This window comes from Melanotaenia boesemani, chromosome 24 (assembly GCF_017639745.1).
Source record: "Melanotaenia boesemani isolate fMelBoe1 chromosome 24, fMelBoe1.pri, whole genome shotgun sequence".
Lineage (NCBI taxonomy): Eukaryota > Metazoa > Chordata > Actinopteri > Atheriniformes > Melanotaeniidae > Melanotaenia > Melanotaenia boesemani.
In genome coordinates, this window is record NC_055705.1 from 1014608 (window position 1) to 1033187 (window position 18580).

At 46.0% G+C, this 18580-nt stretch overlaps 2 protein-coding genes across 2 annotated transcripts in view; both read left to right on the forward strand.

Moving 5' to 3' along the window:
- Window positions 1-18580, forward strand: part of LOC121635255 (NLR family CARD domain-containing protein 3-like) — a 1000352-nt gene that overhangs the window by 57696 nt on the left and 924076 nt on the right. The window lies entirely within an intron of this gene.
- Window positions 817-18580, forward strand: part of adgrg7.1 (adhesion G protein-coupled receptor G7, tandem duplicate 1) — a 30548-nt gene continuing 12784 nt past the window's right edge. The window contains exons 1-9 of the mRNA XM_041978384.1: window positions 817-1120; window positions 1823-2125; window positions 2420-2743; window positions 3752-3856; window positions 3948-4057; window positions 4222-4362; window positions 4515-4603; window positions 5047-5189; window positions 16699-16812. Of these exons, the coding sequence (XP_041834318.1) occupies window positions 1087-1120; window positions 1823-2125; window positions 2420-2743; window positions 3752-3856; window positions 3948-4057; window positions 4222-4362; window positions 4515-4603; window positions 5047-5189; window positions 16699-16812 (1363 nt within the window). The 5' untranslated portion in view covers window positions 817-1086. The remainder of the gene's footprint in view (window positions 1121-1822; window positions 2126-2419; window positions 2744-3751; window positions 3857-3947; window positions 4058-4221; window positions 4363-4514; window positions 4604-5046; window positions 5190-16698; window positions 16813-18580) is intronic.

The following is an 18580-nucleotide window of genomic DNA, read 5'->3' on the forward strand; positions in this document are numbered from 1 at the left end:
CCACCTTCCAGTTGAAGCAGATTTGATCAGATCCTGTCCTGTAATTAAACTACTAGGATGTGCTTATTTACTGCATCACAGCTAACAGGAAATACCACATGTTGGTTTGTGTTATTAAGTTTGATGTAACTGTCGTGGTTGGTGATTAAGGGACAGAAAAAGAGTGGAACATGTTGTAGCTCACCATTCTGAGATTAATCCACCAGTTAGTACAACTGGATCAACATAATCCAGCGTTGAAGCTGCAAGGAATTGTGGGACAAAGGAAGCGTCCTTCCTTTCATGAAGGACACTCCAGCATCTCCTAAGGGAGATAATAAAGGAGCCATCAGGCTCCTTTCCTCGGTGCTCAGATACTTCCAGGTCATTTCACTCAGGGAAGATGATTCCTGAGAGAAATGGATCCTACAATACAAACTGTTTGTTGGTCTCAGGTTATATTTAACAACACAAACACCTGAACTGACTTTATTCACTTCCTGGTTAAATTCAGGCATCAGACATGTTTAAAGTTAGAAGATAAAACACACTCCTTTTTTAATGCAAGCTGTTGTCGTTTGTGTGCAACAAAAGTTTGCTTCCACTTACTTTCTATCTGCTTTTTAAAGCCAGATGATGAATGATGGCAATAAGGAATCCGTGTGACGTTGAGGCTTCTGGGCTTTTGGCTTACCTGGATCATTTTACCGTTAACAGGTTCCTCATGGTGATTTATTATACTTCTAAAAGTCAAAACAATAATAAACCTGAAAAGAAGGCTTGTGGTCATTCAGTGAGCTAAGGGCGTCTTTTTACACAAATAAATGCAGCTCAGCATTTATAATTGAGTAAAATCCTGAACAATAATCCAGAAAATCCAACAAAGAACGAAAGTCGAAGTGAAAACTTTGTAAAGTATTAATCTCAGAGCTCCGTTGTCTTGCCGCTGCAGCAGGTAATGATTACCTTAGAACTGCGGTGATGTGTTTAATGCTTTTATTGGAGGTTCAGCTGCATATTTTTACTTCCTCCACTGCAGCTCACCTGATTCAGTCATAAGAAGCTTAAATAACTGAGAAAACCTGCAACCAAGAGGTCTGCCGCGACATGGATGGCTCATTCTGGCTCGTTTTAATGTTGGGTAAGAAAGCAGGAGCTTTTCTGGCTCTTTGATATGTGTTAGCGTAGTTAATGAGTCACAGTGTGTAAGTGATCAGTTCAGCAAATATTTTACACCTTGTGTGGGTTTTTTTTAACCTGAGTAACAAAGAATTTAACAATAATTGGTTTCTAGCTTCATCATTGTATGAAATCTACTGAAACATCGTGACCAAAGATGATGCTCTTTACAGACGAGGTTAGAGTAGCTGTATGTGTGGACAACAATCGAGAGGTTAGGGTTAACCTGGTTTAATGATGCTTGATATGCAAACATTATGGTTTGTAAAGTATGTTCATTCCTCATGGTTCACTGTCAGAAATGAAGAGAATGACTAATTAAATTGTATCACCAGTTAAATTCTGCATCCTTACAGATTTCTTTGAGACTAAATAATTCTTAAAAAAACTGCTAGATAAATTGTGATGACATAGTTTATATATTCAAATCCCCACAAAATGAACTGTGACTGCTTGTGGTTTAATGAAGAATCAGTGTGTGAAACTGGTGCAGAGATAAAGACCTTTATTAGCCTCAGCCCTAACCCATATTCGTGGCTAATTAGCCACGTTTAGCTTGTTAGCATGCTAAACTTATTGCAAATGTAGCTAGCATGAATCCTTGCATGTCAGCATAATCAGACTAATGTAAGACTGATGTACTTTTTCTTAACTGTTCCTTTAGTCTCGATGACAGCTGGAGAACAATTCACCACCAAAACAAATAGTCCTGATACTACAAATACTACAAGTGCTTCTACTTCTGTTTCCTCTACGTTCATCTCTTCTGCTGACCAAACTGCCCCCACATCTGCAGACAGGATCACAACGGTTCCTACAGGCACTACTGTAACCACAGAGAGTACTACTATAATCCCTGAGGGTACTACAGTAACCATTGAGGGTCCCACTGTAACCCCTGAGGGTCCCACTGTAACCCCTGAGGGTACTACTTTAACCCCTGAGGGTACTACAGTAACCATTGAGGGTCCCACTGAAACCACAGAGAGTACTATTTTAACCCAAGAGGTTACTACTATAACCCCTGAGGGTACTACTGTAACCCCAGGGAGTATTCCTGTAATCACAGAGAGTACCACTGTAATACCTGACAGTACAACTGTAACCCCTGAGGGTACTACTGTAACAACAGAAGGTGCTACTGTAAGCCCTGATGGTACTACTGTAACAACAGAAGGTACTACTGTAAACACTGAGGGTACTACTCTAACAACAGAAGGTACTACTGTAAACACTGAGGGTACTACTGTAACAACAGAAGGTACTACTGTAAACACTGAGGATACTACTATAACCCCAGTAAGTACAACTGTAACCCCAGTAATTACAACCGTAACCCCAGTTGGTAGTACTATAACCCCAGTAAGTACTACTGTAATCCCAGTAAGTACTACGGTAACCCCAATTGGTAGTACTATAACCCCAGTAAGTACCACGGTAACCCCAGTGGGTACTATTAGTAGCATGGCTTCTACAACAACCCGTCTTACGACCGTCGCCCCTCTACGCTGTGAAAATGGCGGCATAGAGCTGAACGGCGTCTGCATCTGTCCAGACGAATGGACGGGGAAAACATGCTCAACAGGTGAGACCCGAACGGAAATGATTGCACTGAACAAACGGCACCAGGACCTAACCCTAACTCCACCTCGTCTTTGAATCCAGTAAATCCAACCTAAGATTAACGACGTCACGATACATGCTGTCCAGACTCACTGTGTAAAAACTGCATCCACATAAACAAGCACGCTTTAGGGTCTTGTCTTTGACGTCATTGTGTACCATTGTTGAACCAATAAATCCCGATAAGGTCCCTACACTGCCCCCTACTGGGCACATCCATATTGCAGCTTGAGAATGTGTATGATTGTTTCTGAGGGTGTCCACAAGCAATGCTTCAAACAAGCTAAATGAGTGATGTAGCCATTATAAACACACACATGTGTAATTAATGCAAGTTTATTTTCTGTGTTAGTCATCCAGGTCATGGTAATCCTTGGAGCGGGAATCAAAGGCAAATGGACTTAGCATCTGGTTGTTGGAAACTTTACACTCTCATTCAAAAGGTTTCTTCATTTCTAACCAGTTGGCGGGGAGTTTAAGGCATAGAAGCTGTTGAAAGTTCTCCCCACCAGCAGAAGTAAACAATATCTTTGAATAAGTCCAGTAGCCTTTGATTTGTACTACTAGGATAATCAACATAATCGAGACATGGTTCAGGAATGATTCAAGGCATTTGACTTGTTCAAGATGTTGTAATCTAAAGAAAGGTGTGGAATATTTTCTAAAAACAGAACTTCAGGGACCTAATCATTTAGGGTCAGGGTGAGTTTCCTGTCTACCAATTTAACCAAAGCTTTCTTCAGATTGTTCATGTGAACTCAGGGGAAAGTCCAACCTACAAACCTCAACTGTGACTGCTAACATAGCTCCACAAAATCTCCAGCTGCCTTCCAGTTTCTTCCAGTCCTGCTTGAAATACAGAGCCAGGATTAGCTTTATCTCACATTTTGTTTTGAAGACATTGTGTTTGAACATGAATCTGAGTTAAATAAAAAGTATAGCTCCTCTTCTATCGTACTGGTACTCCTAGGCAATGCCTGCAATGCCACAGAGTTGGAAGGCTTTAAATTCCCACGCACACCCATTGGCTGGTTTGCCTATTCAGAGGACAAATGTCCAACAGGAACGACTGCTGGTAAGTTTCAGTCCACCATTCACCAAACCAGTGGCTCATAATTAGCTGATCTTCTCCATCCACTACTGTACCTCCCTCCATGTCCACTCAGCTGGTAAACCGAAGGCTTCGACCAGATGTTCCTCCACAGACGGATCTGTGAGTTTCAGCCCTCCACAGGTCTTCCAGTGTGACCAGACGCTCAGCGACATACAACAAAATGTGAGAAGTGCTGGTTTTTGTTTGTGTGACTGTAAAGAAAAACTGATTTTAATTTACTGAATATATTCTCAGTTGAATGTCCCTTCTAGCTTCATTTTAACGGCTTGATGTCCCATCAGAGAAGTCTGGATTTCAAGCTTTAAGACTTATTTTTGGTCCTTCAGCTCACCAGTGTTGAAGATTTAGAGACTCTGGCGTCCAGCACTCAGATTCTCACATCCAGACCGGAGGAACTAACGGCTGAAAACGTTACAACAGCAGCTCAGATTGCCAACACGCTGCTGCTGTCTCCAAACGCCACAGAGGTACGAACACGAGAATCTGACGAAAACTGTGTACTACTGCTGACAGTCCAGGGTGTACCCTGGGTTAGCCCCACCTTGACCCTGCTCTGGAATAAGCAGGTATAGATGGATGATGATGATGTTGACAGTAGTGATCTGGCTGCTGTTTGCAGAGTATCAGGGTGGCAGCAGTAGCTACAGTCAGCCAGTTGCTCAACACCAGCGTACCAGACAGCATGGAGGAAAATGATGCAACTCAGAGGTAAGCAAATACTCAAAACAAGTTCAACTAGAAGCCCTCAGAGAACTCTGCCAAGCCTTTGTAGTTTTTTTTTATTTATTTTGCCAATGATTGTGGGCCTAATGGCATAGTTACCCCTATCTCCCCATAGTACAGAATCCTTTAAAACAGTCCTGGATCCAGGTGGTAATTAGGATCATCCCCAAAACTGAATCACTTGCTCTTTATTCCATTTCTGAGATTTCATGAAAATTTTATCAAAATCCATCCATAACTTTTTGAGTTATGTTGCTAACAGAAAGACAAATGACCTTCGCCTTGGTGGAGACGATGAGGTTGGGTTTAAAACTGCAGTCAGACCTGATTGAACTATAAACTCCTGAAGCTGACAGAAGTTGAGGTTACTGAATGATACCTCAGATTTGACTGAGACAGCCACTCTCTGGTGTACCTCTTGTGTCCAGCCTGACTCAGACTCTGGACCAGCTTTCGGTGAACCTCAGCCTCAGCGCGTCTCAGTCTCAGGTGGTTCAGCCAAACCTGGTGATTCAGTCGGCGCAGATCCAAGCAGCAGACTCTCAGGGGGTCCAGTTTACCTCACTTACAGGTCAGTGACCCTCAGCATCACTTTCACATTAATATAAAAAGTGTTTGGGGGTCTGTAGAGCCCTCTTTTCTAGTCGGCACTGATGGGAACATAACACCTGGGTGTACACACCAGTTTTTACACAGAATTACAACAGAGGGCAGTTTAATATTTTTCCACATGCTTTATAAGGTTTTAAATGTGTTTTCAGTATAAAAAGGATCATTCCGAATAAGTTTTTCCCCACGCAGGAAGGCAGTCTCATTTCATCATGTTTTAGTAACACACCGCCTCCCTGGATCAGGACATCACTGCAGAGAAGATGAAACTAAACTGTCATTTCCACCATGAGCTCACAGTTTCAGCAAAAATCTGAAGCTCATCTATTCAGATATACAAATCCTGGCAAAAAATGATTGAATCTCCAGGCTCAGAGCAAAATAATGGAGGGATCAATACTTCTAAAGTCAGAATATGCAGAGTTTACTGCTGCTGACTGACATCCAGTCACACAGCCACAGTCACAACCAGAGATGCCAGTAGAAGCAATGAAAAGGGTTAAAAACCTCCTTCAATAAGGTAATCCAACTTACAGTCTGGGAAAACATTGTTCCCAGTCCAATGTGTCTCACATGGAGCAAGTCCAAATAAAATGGGAAGGTTGTAAAAGAGAAACAAACAGGTGGACCCATGTCAGGACAGAAAACTCAAACATGACTGAACATAGAAAATGCCCAAGAAAAGAAATGAAAAACAGAAGGACAGAGACAGGAGTCGATGTTTGTGAGACACCTGTCACAAAACAGACATAAACCATCACTAACGGCTGAACAGAAGAAAAGCCGGTCGCAGCGAAGACGAAGACAAGCAGTCGTGGGCTGTGGACGATTGGATGACTGCGACGACTCATCAGTCTGATTGGACGAGCAGATGATGCTGGAACTTTGGTTCTGGTCCCATGAAACATAGAAAGATAAGTGTATGAGGACAAGCAACAGATTTCCTCCATCGCTGATGATCTGGGTTTTATGTCAGATAGCGGACCAGGAGGGACCAATCAATCAAACAAACTTTAATTATAAAGCACTTTTCCTACAAAGAAATTGCCTTACAAAGTGCTTCACAATAAAAACAACAACAAAATCTTATCCAAAGAGTCCCCCATTCCACAAAAAAAAAGAAGTCACGCCCACACACCCATACATGACATACATACATGACATACATGCATGACATACATACATGACATACATGCATGACATACATACATGACATACATACATGACATACATGCATGTCATACATGCATGACATACATACATGACATACATGCATGACATACATGCATGACATACATGCATGACATACATACATGACATACATACATGTCATACATGCATGACATACATACATGACATACATGCATGACATACATGCATGACATACATGACATACATACATGACATACATGCATGACATACATGCATGACATACATGCATGACATACATGCATGTCATACATGCATGACATACATGCATGACATACATGCATGACATACATACATGACATACATACATGACATACATGCATGACATACATACATGACATATGTTACAATCTGTCCGGCCACTCCCCTGATCCTACAGCACTCCCTGGTCTTCTGCTCCTCCATTCACTCCTCACCTCCCTCATCCTCCACACCTGTTCCTGATCCACTCATTACAATCCAGTCAACCTGCCACACCTGTGTTCCTCTGTTCCCCAGTCCTACATAAACACCAGCCCTTCAGTCACTCATTGTCGGACCTTAACCTACACTAGATGGACTCACTCCCACTCCGTTCCTGGCTTCAGCACCCCCAGTACCACTTCCAGCATTGGTATCTGTATGTTCGTTCCTCTGAGTTCTGGTTCACAATAAATCTGTTAACTTGCTCTTGTCTCCTGAGGGTCCTGTGTAACAGAAGGTCCGACCTAACTACAGAATGAGCCGCGGAAGGAGAATAGGAAAGGGATTCTTCGACACTGGACCACCCTTCTCCACGGAGGATGAGATGAGGAGATGGCTGGACCAAATGATCAGTCTTCGGGACAGTTTTTCTGACTGGTCGCCATTCCAGGGTTCCAGGTTGGCGATCCGGCGAGGTCCAGCTCCCAGGCTCACGTCCCCTGTGTCGCCTCCAGCTCCCAGGCTCACGTCCCCAGTGTCGCCTCCAGCTCCCAGGCTCACCTCCAGCTCCCAGGCTCACGTCCCCAGTGTCGCTTCCAGCTCCCAGGCTCACGTCCCCTGTGTCGCCTACAGCTCCCAGGCTCACGTCCCCTGTGTCGCCTCCAGCTCCCAGGCTCACGTCCCCTGTGTCGCCTCCAGCTCCCAGGCTCACGTCCCCAGTGTCGCCTCCAGCTCCCAGGCTCACGTCCCCTGTGTCGCCTACAGCTCCCAGGCTCACGTCCCCTGTGTCGCCTCCAGCTCCCAGGCTCACGTCCCCTGTGTCGCCTCCAGCTCCCAGGCTCACGTCCCCTGTGTCGCCTCCAGCTCCCAGGCTCACGTCCCCTGTGTCGCCTCCAGCTCCCAGGCTCACGTCCCCTGTGTCGCCTCCAGCTCCCAGGCTCACGTCCCCTGAGCCTGTTCCCCGGTCCTGTCTGGCTCCACAGCGTCCGACGCCACAGCCACGGTCAGTCCCGGCTCTACAGCGTCCGACGCCACAGCCACGATCAGCCCCGGTCCTACAGACTCCCATGTCTGCTTCCCAGTCCTGTTCAGCTCTGCAGCCTCCGACGCCTGCTCCCCGGTCAGTCCCGGCTCTACAGCGTCCGACGCCACAGCCACGAACAGCCCCGGTCCTACAGACTCCCATGTCTGCTTCCCAGTCCTGTTCAGCTCTGCAGCCTCCGACGCCTGCTCCCCGGTCAGTCCCGGCTCTACAGCGTCCGACGCCACAGCCACGAACAGCCCCGGTCCTACAGACTCCCATGTCTGCTTCCCAGTCCTGTTCAGCTCTGCAGCCTCCGACGCCTGCTCCCCGGTCAGTCCCGGCTCTACAGTGTCCGACACCAGCGCAACGGTCCTGTCCGGCGCTCACCCGTCCGAGGTCAGCACAAGTGTCCGAGGAGGTCGACGGATTTGACGCTCCTCTCCCGCCAGTGGGTCCAGTCTCCGAGGGGGTCTCAGAGCGAGACGCTCCTCTCCAGCCCCTGGTTCGGTCCAGCCTGTCAGTTCCTGTTTCCGAGGAGGTCGACGGGTTCGACGCTCCTTTCCCGCCAGTGGGTCCAGTTCCCGAGGGGGTCTCAGAGCGAGACGCTCCTCTCCAGCCCCTGGTTCTGTCCAGCCAGTCAGTTCCTGTTTCCGAGGAGGTGGATGGTTTCCGCGCTCCTCTCCCGCCAGTGGGTCCAGTCTCCGAGGGGGTCTCAGAGCGAGACGCTCCTCTCCAGCCCCTGGTTCTGTCCAGCCTGTCAGTTCCTGTTTCCGAGGAGGTAGATGGTTGCTGCGCTCCTCTTCCGCCTGTGGCTCCGGTCTCCGAGGGGGTCCCCAAGTGGGACGCTCCTCTCCAGCCTCGGGGTCCTTCCAGTTTCCCGCTCCAGTCAGTGCGACCTTCCCGTCGCCCACCAGAGACTCAGCTCCAGTCAGTGCGACCTCCCGGTCGCCCACCAGAGACTCAGCTCCAGTCAGTGCGACCTCCCGGTCGCCCACCAGAGACTCAGCTCCAGTCAGAGCGACCTCCCGGTCGCCCGCCAGAGACTCAGTTCCTGTCTGTGCGACATCCTGGTCGCCCACCAGAGACTCAGCTCCAGTCAGAGCGACCTCCCGGTCGCCCGCCAGAGACTCAGTTCCTGTCTCTGCGACATCCTGGTCGCCCACCAGAGACTCAGCTCCAGTCAGTGCGACCTCCCGGTCGCCCACCAGAGACTCAGCTCCAGTCAGTGCGACCTCCCGGTCGCCCACCAGAGACTCAGCTCCAGTCAGTGCGACCTCCCGGTCGCCCACCAGAGACTCAGCTCCAGTCAGTGCGACCTTCCCGTCGCCCACCAGAGACTCAGCTCCAGTCAGTGCGACCTCCCGGTCGCCCACCAGAGACTCAGCTCCAGTCAGTGCGACCTCCCGGTCGCCCGCCAGAGACTCAGTTCCTGTCTGTGCGACCTCCCGGTCGCCCGCCAGAGACGCAGTACCTGTCTGTGCGACCTCTCGGTCGCCCACCAGCAATATTACTAATACGTCTCTGTCTTCCAGAGCTCCTGTCTGCACCCCTCCCTGCATTCCAGCTTCAGTCGGTGTGCCTCCCAGAGCGCCAGGCAGCGCGCCTGCCAGAGATCCTGCTCCAGTCAGCGCGCCCGCCAGAGATCCTGCTCCAGTCAGCGCGCCCGCCAGAGATCCTGCTCCAGTCAGCGCGCCCGCCAGAGATCCTGCTCCAGTCAGCGCGCCCGCCAGAGATCCTGCTCCAGTCAGCGCGCCTGCCAGAGACCCTGCTCCAGCCGGCGCATGCCTCAGGCCGTCCGCCTGAGCTCCAGCTCCAGCCCGTGCAGTCCTCGGGCCGTCCGCCTGAGCTCCAGCTCCAGCCCGTGCAGTCCTCGGGCCGTCCGCCTGAGCTCCAGCTCCAGCCCGTGCAGTCCTCGGGCCGTCCGCCTGAACTCCAGCCCGTGCAGTCCTCAGGCCGTCCGCCTGAGCTCCAGCTCCAGCCCGTGCAGTCCTCAGGCCGTCCGCCTGAACTCCAGCCCGTGCAGTCCTCGGGCCGTCCGCCTGAGCTCCAGCTCCAGCCCGTGCAGTCCTCAGGCCGTCCGCCTGAGCTCCAGCTCCAGCCCGTGCAGTCCTCAGGCCGTCCGCCTGAACTCCAGCCTGCGCAGTCCTCCGGCCGTCCGCAGGAGGTCCAGCTTGCTCAGCCGCCGGAAGTCCGGCCTGCCCAGCCGCCGGAGGTCCAGCCTGCTCCGCCGCTGCCAGAGATCCACCTAGCCGGGTCGCCAGAGCCCCGGTGCAAGCCAGCCCGTTCACCAGGGGTCAACCACAGGCCCACATGTCCTCCGGGTCGTCCTCCTTCCAAGACCCGGCCCTGGTCTGCTCGTCCCCCGGGTCGTCCTCCTTCCATGACCCGGCCCTGGTCCACTCATCCTCCGGGTCGTCCTCCCTCCAGGACCCGGCCCTGGTCTGCTCGACCTCCGGGTCGTCCTCCATCCATGCCCTGGTCTGTTCGTCCTCCGGGTCGTCCTCCGTCCATGACCCGGCCCTGGTCTGCTCGACCTCCGGGTCGTCCTCCATCCAAGCCCTGGTCTGCTCGTCCTCCGGGTCGTCCTCCCTCCATGACCCGGCCCTGGTCTGCTCGACCTCCGGGTAGTCCTCCATCCATGCCCTGGTCTGTTCGTCCTCCGGGTCGTCCTCCGTCCATGACCCGGCCCTGGTCTGCTCGACCTCCGGGTCGTCCTCCATCCAAGCCCTGGTCTGTTCGTCCTCCGGGCCGTCCTCCAGCAGTCCGGTCCAGGTTTTCCCGTCCTCCTGGACGCCCACCGAGGCGTTGGGGTGTTTTTGTCTCCCTCTTTTGGTCGTCCGCCAGGGCTCCGACTCCTGTCCTCACCGCCCTCCTGTCGTCCTCCCGGCCGTCTGGAATCCGGCCATCTGGAGGGGGGGGTACTGTTACAATCTGTCCGGCCACTCCCCTGATCCTACAGCACTCCCTGGTCTTCTGCTCCTCCATTCACTCCTCACCTCCCTCATCCTCCACACCTGTTCCTGATCCACTCATTACAATCCAGTCAACCTGCCACACCTGTGTTCCTCTGTTCCCCAGTCCTACATAAACACCAGCCCTTCAGTCACTCATTGTCGGACCTTAACCTACACTAGATGGACTCACTCCCACTCCGTTCCTGGCTTCAGCACCCCCAGTACCACTTCCAGCATTGGTATCTGTATGTTCGTTCCTCTGAGTTCTGGTTCACAATAAATCTGTTAACTTGCTCTTGTCTCCTGAGGGTCCTGTGTAACAACATACATACATGACATACATCCAACCACACTGATACATATATAAAGTAGTGTCCCTGACCAGCGTGGCCTCACCATAACCAATCGCTTTGGAGACAATAAAACACTGAAATTTAACAGATGTTAAACTGACATTTAAATAAAATAAAATAGATAAAAATAAATAAAATAAAGATGAAAATACTATAAAATATGTAAAATAAAATAAGAAAAAATAAGACACTAGAAGAATAGAAAGGAAAACTGGTATAAAGACCAATAACTATGGAATAAAAGGATCTTCAAAACTAATTCAGTATAACTGTGAAAAGTCTGAATGCGTTGAAAAAGTAAATACCGAGTAAACTAATAAAAGAACAGATTTGACATTAGAGTTTGAGAGAAATAAATGTAAATTAAGCACTCATGATGTTTAATTAAACACCTTGCTAAAAAAGTTTGCTTTTAAAAATATCTACCAGCTGCTCTCGGGTCATCTGGAAGGTTGTTCCACAGGTGAGGACCATAAAAACTAAAATATGCCTCTCCATATGTTTTTGTCATCTCTCTAGGAATAAATAATACCAGCCCCAACGATCTGAGGGCTCTGAGAGGCTCATAAACCAAAAGCAAGATAGATAAATACTCCGGATCAAAACCTTAAGAGCTTAAAAACTAATAAAAGTATTTTAATCAATCAATTTGGATGCAAACAGGAAGCCAAAGCAAATATTTTATAATCGCTGTAAGATGAGCTCTTTCTCTGATCTTTGTCAGCAGACGAGCAGCTGAATTTTGTAAAAGCTGCAGCGGAGTTGTAGTCTTTTTAAGACGACCAGAAAGAAGAGCATTACCACAATCTAATTTACTAGTGACAAAAACATGGTCTCTGAATTAGCCTGAGAAAGGAACTGCCGCACTTTGGAAATATTCTTGAGATGAAAGAACCCCGTCTTTGTTATATTTTTAACGTGAGATATAAAATTTAAGTTAATAAAAAATAACTCGGAAGTTCTTTACTTCTTCAGAAAGATTAAAAGAAACTGATTTAGTTTTACGCACAGTTCTGCTCTCTGTGATTCAGGACCAAAACTTCCGTTTTGTCCTGGTTTAGCTGAAGGAAGTTTTCTGTCGTCCAAGTCTTGATATTTAAAATACAGTTAAAAAGGTCATCTATAGGGCGAGTGTCACCAGGAGACATGGCAATATAAAGCTGTGCGTCATCAGTATAACATGGAATTTATGCCATGTCTCTTGATGACGTCCCCAAGGGGCAGCGTGTATAGGTTAAAAAGAATTGGACCTAAAATTGAGCCTTGGGGAACACCTTACATCAACTTGTATCTCCTGGAATTTGATACATCAATGTTTAAAAAAAATCTCTGTCTGTGATGGAGGGGATGGAGGTCGTTACCTCTACAGGAGTAGTTCATGTGTATGGGATAAACTTTGTGCCACTGGGGAGCGAATCTGAATTCTTTATATTTGAATTTGAATCATTCAATTTGAATCTGAATATGCCTGTTTGAATAATTGCTTTTAAAAACTGAATCCAAATGACCATATTTGATATTGAATCTTTGTTTTTTGAATGTGTATATTGGTGAAGTTGAAACTTTTGTATTTGAAAAAATTATTTCCCTAATTCATTTTCATAGTTCAGTTTCAGTTCTCTCCATTCAAATTCAGATCTGAAATTCAAATTCAGATCTGAAATTCAATTTCAGATCTGAAATACAAATTCACATCTGAAACTCAAATTCAGATCAGAAATTCAAACTTTTGTGCCACACATCCGGGACCTGACTTGAGGCAAAACTAGTCGATCGCAGATGGAGTAACGTCAGTTTTGTACAGTTGTTCTCAACGGCTACAAGCAGAGGGAGGGCGAGGGGAGGGTGGCAGCGGGGAGAGAGAGAGAGAGAGAAATGGAGAAACGCTAAGATCCAGGCCACTCTCGCTACAACGGCAGTTACTGTTCCTGCAATGGCACTTACCGTTTCTGTAGCGGTAGTTACCGTTTCTGTAGCGATAGTTACCGTTTCTGTAGCGGTAGTTACCGTTTCTGTAGCGGCAGTTACCGTTTCTGTAGCGATAGTTACCGTTTCTGTAGCGATAGTTACCGTTTCTGTAGCGGTAGTTACCGTTTCTGTAGCGATAGTTACCGTTTCTGTAGCGGTAGTTACCGTTTCTGTAGCGGCAGTTACCGTTTCTGTAGCGATAGTTACCGTTTCTGTAGCGATAGTTACCGTTTCTGTAGCGGTAGTTACCGTTTCTGTAGCGGCAGTTGCCGTTTCTGTAGCGGTACTTACCGTTTCTGTAGCGGTAGTTATCGTTTCTGTAGCGATAGTTACCGTTTCTGTAGCGGTAGTTACCGTTTCTGTAGCGGTAGTTACCGTTTCTGTAGCGATAGTTACCGTTTCTGTAGCGGCAGTTACCGTTTCTGTAGCGGTAGTTATTGTTTCTGTAGCGGTAGTTACCGTTTCTGTAGCGGTAGTTATCGTTTCTGTAGCGATAGTTGCCGTTTCTGTAGCGGTAGTTACCGTTTCCTCAACGGTCTCAGCGGTTTGCTGTCGGCTGGTTGCAGACTTTTCACATTAGTGGTAACTCCTAATACAAGAAAAATATGTGTAAGTTTGCACAGATTAATGTGCACCTCAAGTAACGTACATACACCATGTAGGCTATAACGGACCAGCTTGATCTTTTGCGTTGGTTTGGAAACATTTTAGTAAGAAACTGGCCGGGCTGCAGACACGCCAGATTACGTCTGTGACGGCGCATCGCTATGAAAGCAGCTTGCAGGCTTTTTGGGCTCCGTCAGTCCAGGAGAGACGAGAATGGAGCAACATTCTGTCGTCCCTCAACGTCCCAACCAGCAGTGGTCAGGGTCCACAAACGTTAAATCTCCGTCCTTCAAACGTGCCATGCCAGTATCTTTATGAAATGTTGCATTTATTTTAAATAGGTTGTCGACTGTCTTTCTCTCTCAGCAAGCAAGTAAGGTCACGTATCCGTTGATCGTGACATTTCATAACAGCCGTCACAGACGTGATCTGGAGTGTCTGCAGCCCGGCGAGTTTCTGTTGCCACAGTTACCAACTAGCGTTAAATCAACAATTTACAACAATAAGGCTATTTGACCGGAACTCCTTTTATAGGTGTCCATATAGACACCCTACAGCCAAATAAGAATCGAGTATTCACCCAGACCATTCATGTTTTAATCACACAAAACAACTAAATGATGTCCCAAATACAAAATGGACTTAATCTTCCAAGTTTGCGCCCTCCTCTGGCATATGAAGGTCGCAGAAAGAAGTACAATGAAGGGGCTTGATCTTCAGCCTACATGATGGTTACTGCATTGATTATTTAATATCAAAATGGATCTGGAAAGTTACTATATATATATATATATATATATATATATATATATATATATATATATATATATATATATATATACACATACACATGTAGTATATTTTTATGTGTTAAAAAAAATAATGACACGTTTATTGTTATCAGTAAGCGATATTACTAAAATGTTTCCAAACCAATGCAAAAAAAGCTGGCCCGTTATAGCTACATGGTGTATGTACGTTACTTGAGGTGCAGATTAATCTGTGCAAACTTACACATATTTTTCTTGTATTAGGAGTTACCACTAATGTGAAAAGTCTGCAACCAGCCCACAGTGGCAAACCGCTGAGACGGTTGAAGAAACGGTAACTGCCGCTACAGAAACGGCAACTATCGCTACAGAAACGATAACTACCGCTACAGAAACGGTAACTACCGCTACAGAAACAATAACTACCGCTACAGAAACGGTAACTGCCGCTACAGAAACGGTAACTATCGCTACAGAAACGGTAACTACCGCTACAGAAACGGTAACTACCGCTACAGAAACGGTAACTATCGCTACAGAAACGATAACTACCGCTACAGAAACAATAACTGCCGCTACAGAAACGATAACTACCGCTACAGAAACGATAACTGCCGCTACAGAAACGGTAACTGCCGCTACAGAAACGGTAACTGCCGCTACAGAAACGGTAACTGCCTCTACAGAAACGGTAACTGCCGCTACAGAAACGGTAACTGCCGCTACAGAAACGATAACTGCCGCTACAGAAACGGTAAGTGCCGCTACAGAAACGGTAACTGCCGTTGTAGCGAGTGGCTGGCCTGGATCTTAGCGTCTCTCTCTCTCTCTCCCCGCTGCCACCCTCCCCTCGCCCTCCCTCTGCTTGTAGCCGTTGAGAACAACTGCACAAAACTGACGTTACTCCATCTGCGATCGACTAGTTTTGCCTCACGTCAGGTCCCGGATGTGTGGCACAAAAGTTTGAATTTCAGATCTGAATTTGAATTTCAGATCTGAATTTGAATTTCAGATCTGAATTTGAATGGAGAGAACTGAAACTGAACTATGAAAATGAATTAGGGAAATAATTTTTTCAAATACAAAAGTTTCAACTTCACCAATATACACATTCAAAAAACAAAGATTCAATATCAAATATGGTCATTTGGATTCAGTTTTTAAAAGCAATTTTTCAAACAGGCATATTCAGATTCAAATTGAATGATTCAAAGTCAAATATAAAGAATTCAGATTCGCTCCCCAGTGGCACAAAGCTTATCCCATACATGTGGACTTCATCAGAATTAACCTTTGCAGAGATAATGTTCACATATTGTTCTATGATCTGAAAGAAGTTTAGAGCTACAGCTGCATCATTGCAAAGAGATTACATGTTCATCTTAAAAGATTTTTTTAGGTAAGCCTAAATCTTTTTTTCATTTGTATTATGTGCTTTTCATCATTTTATATCTTATACTAATGATGAAGAACATCTATGCTTCATTTATTCTTCATCGTTAACAGATTTACACATTCTAACACTTTTTTATGACTTCAGAAGTATTCAGTAGATCTTGTGGTTGCAGAGATACACTCATTTCATTTTGGGTATGCAATTTTAACGCATAGGCCTATAGAGTAGGCACAGGGATGAAAGGGTTAATTAAATTTAACTGAACACTGTCAGACACTGTGACAAAACTCTGTGGAGTGTTGTGAGTCTGAAGTTTTGTGTTGACCCTTAAATAAAATCCTGTAAGGTAAACCATTGTTCTGACACCCAGCTTTGATCCTCTGGGTCAAACAACAACTTGTTTGGGCTGTTTGTGCTTTTATGTTTTTAAGAGCCTGTCATTGTGCTACTTTATGTCCTTATCACTTTAACTCAGTTTTCTCATGTTAGTTTAGCTGAGTTCACATCATGTGTGAATGTGGAGATTCCCATGTTTATGATATTAGACAACTCTTGATGGTTGGATGGATGTAGAGCTGGTCAGAGCTGTAAATTTAACAATGTGAGGTGTCCATAATAGAAAGTGGATTCCTTCGCATAAATATCAAGATGTCTAGATTATCCAGAAGCTGGAAACTGGTATAAAAAACAACATTTTCTCCATTAAGAAGATGTAAAAAAGAAAACAACTCTTTGGAAATTTGAACAATAAAATGATGATTTAAGCGTTTGTCATTTTGTTGCGTTCAGGGACATCTGGCAGTTTCGTAGCAGACAGAATTCGGCTGAACACTAACACATCGGAGGTTGTTCTTGAAAACGGGTTCATATCTGAGGCGCTGATTTACATTCGATTCCCATCAGGTGAGTTTCCTGTAGAGACGTGATGTTCATGAACGAACTGATTCTTTTGAACGGCTCTTTTAAATGAAAAATGAGAACTGATTCACTGTTGTGAGCTGTTTGTTAGTCAGCCATTCTTTTTTATAAATCATTTATCCTCCTACTTCATGTGACACGTGTGTGCCATCATATGACTCTGATGTCCAACACGTGATACATCTATGGGCAGAAAGTATTGATCAGAAACAAATTTAGTTTTATCCAAAAAATTTACTAAAGTTTTCTTTGATGTCTCTTTGGTTTATTCGATTTTTAGAGTCAATGGAGAATGACTTCTGGACGGCTTTGAGGAGATTCTGGTCCACCATCTGGTGGCTCAGGAGGGGGAAAGCAGTGCTCCATCGACACTGTGTACAATGGGGATGGGGGCTGCTGACCTCGACTCGGGATATTGTGAGGCAGTGGAGGGAATACTTTGAATACCTCCTTAATCCCTTCTCAATCCTGAGGGTACTACTGTACCTCCTCAATCCACCCTCACAGAGATAGAGGACCCTGGCGTAGGGTCCCCTATCTCTGGGGCTGAGGTCGCTGAGGTGGCTAAAAAGTCAGTGTTCAGCGTCCACTGAAGTAATTTCCACTATGTCCACTATGAGTAATTTCAGAGGTTTAAGTGATTCACCGTCCTGTGTTGTTGCTATGGGGAATTCTTCTTGGCTAGGTAGGCTGACCCATTTCATGAACGTTGAGTGGACTTCGAAGTGTGTAGACTCTCTGTGTGTAGCCTACGTAGTCTGCGCACTAAGGGGCTGAGTTATGACGAGGGCAAAACTGCTGCGCTATTTAACATTTGCTGCGCAGTTTTGCTCTGGTTATGTTTCTACGATTAGCGCCTGATCTATTAAGACTGCTCCTGTTATCATTTGCGGAGCAAACAGCAGTATTTAAATGAGGATTTAGCGGCGCTGTTTGCTCTGTCATGTAAGGTTCTGGAGAGCAAGGAAACCGCAAACGCAAAATTAACTTTTATCCGATAGAAGTTGAGACAAATAAAGGAGACAAATAAAAATATTGCAGAAGTCGAGGAAAAAAATCTAAATGTCACCAGAAATGCTGCAATATAGTTTCATATTCAAGTTCAATTTATTTATAAGGCACACTAACAACAACCTTTAGGAACCAAGGTATTGTACATATAAAAACATGCAAGGAACAAATAAGAAATAATAAAGGTTTAAAAGCTATAAAGAAATAATAATAATAATAATAATAATAAAAGACAGGCATGATAAAGTCTTTAAACTTATCCAGCAATTCTAATATTGCAACGCTGGATCGTCTCCACAATCCTCTTCTCTGACATTCTAAATATATTAATATAATAGAAAAAAATGCATTATCTTAGTCGCCTTTCATGGTGTCTGTGCCTCCTCCTTAAAATTATTACTGCAGCCATTGCGCGTATACTGTTGTGCCAATTAGCACCTGCTTTTCAGAAACGCTATTTTTAGAGCAAACATAAACACCGCAAACTATTTGCGGGCTACATGAATCCCACTGCTGCGCAAACCAGATTTATTTGCATAGTCTCCTCCCACTAATGTGCACTTTCTGGCCGGAACGCCCATGGTGCATATGCAGTAGCTTCAGAAACACAAAGTGGAGAGCGGCGCAGTTTTGCCAGGATAACTGACGCAGTTCCATGTTTGCGGCTTTGATAGATAAGCTTGGGCCGATTTTAGCGGAGCAAAGCCGTCTGCACCTGTTTTAGTACACGCAAAGCGTTAAT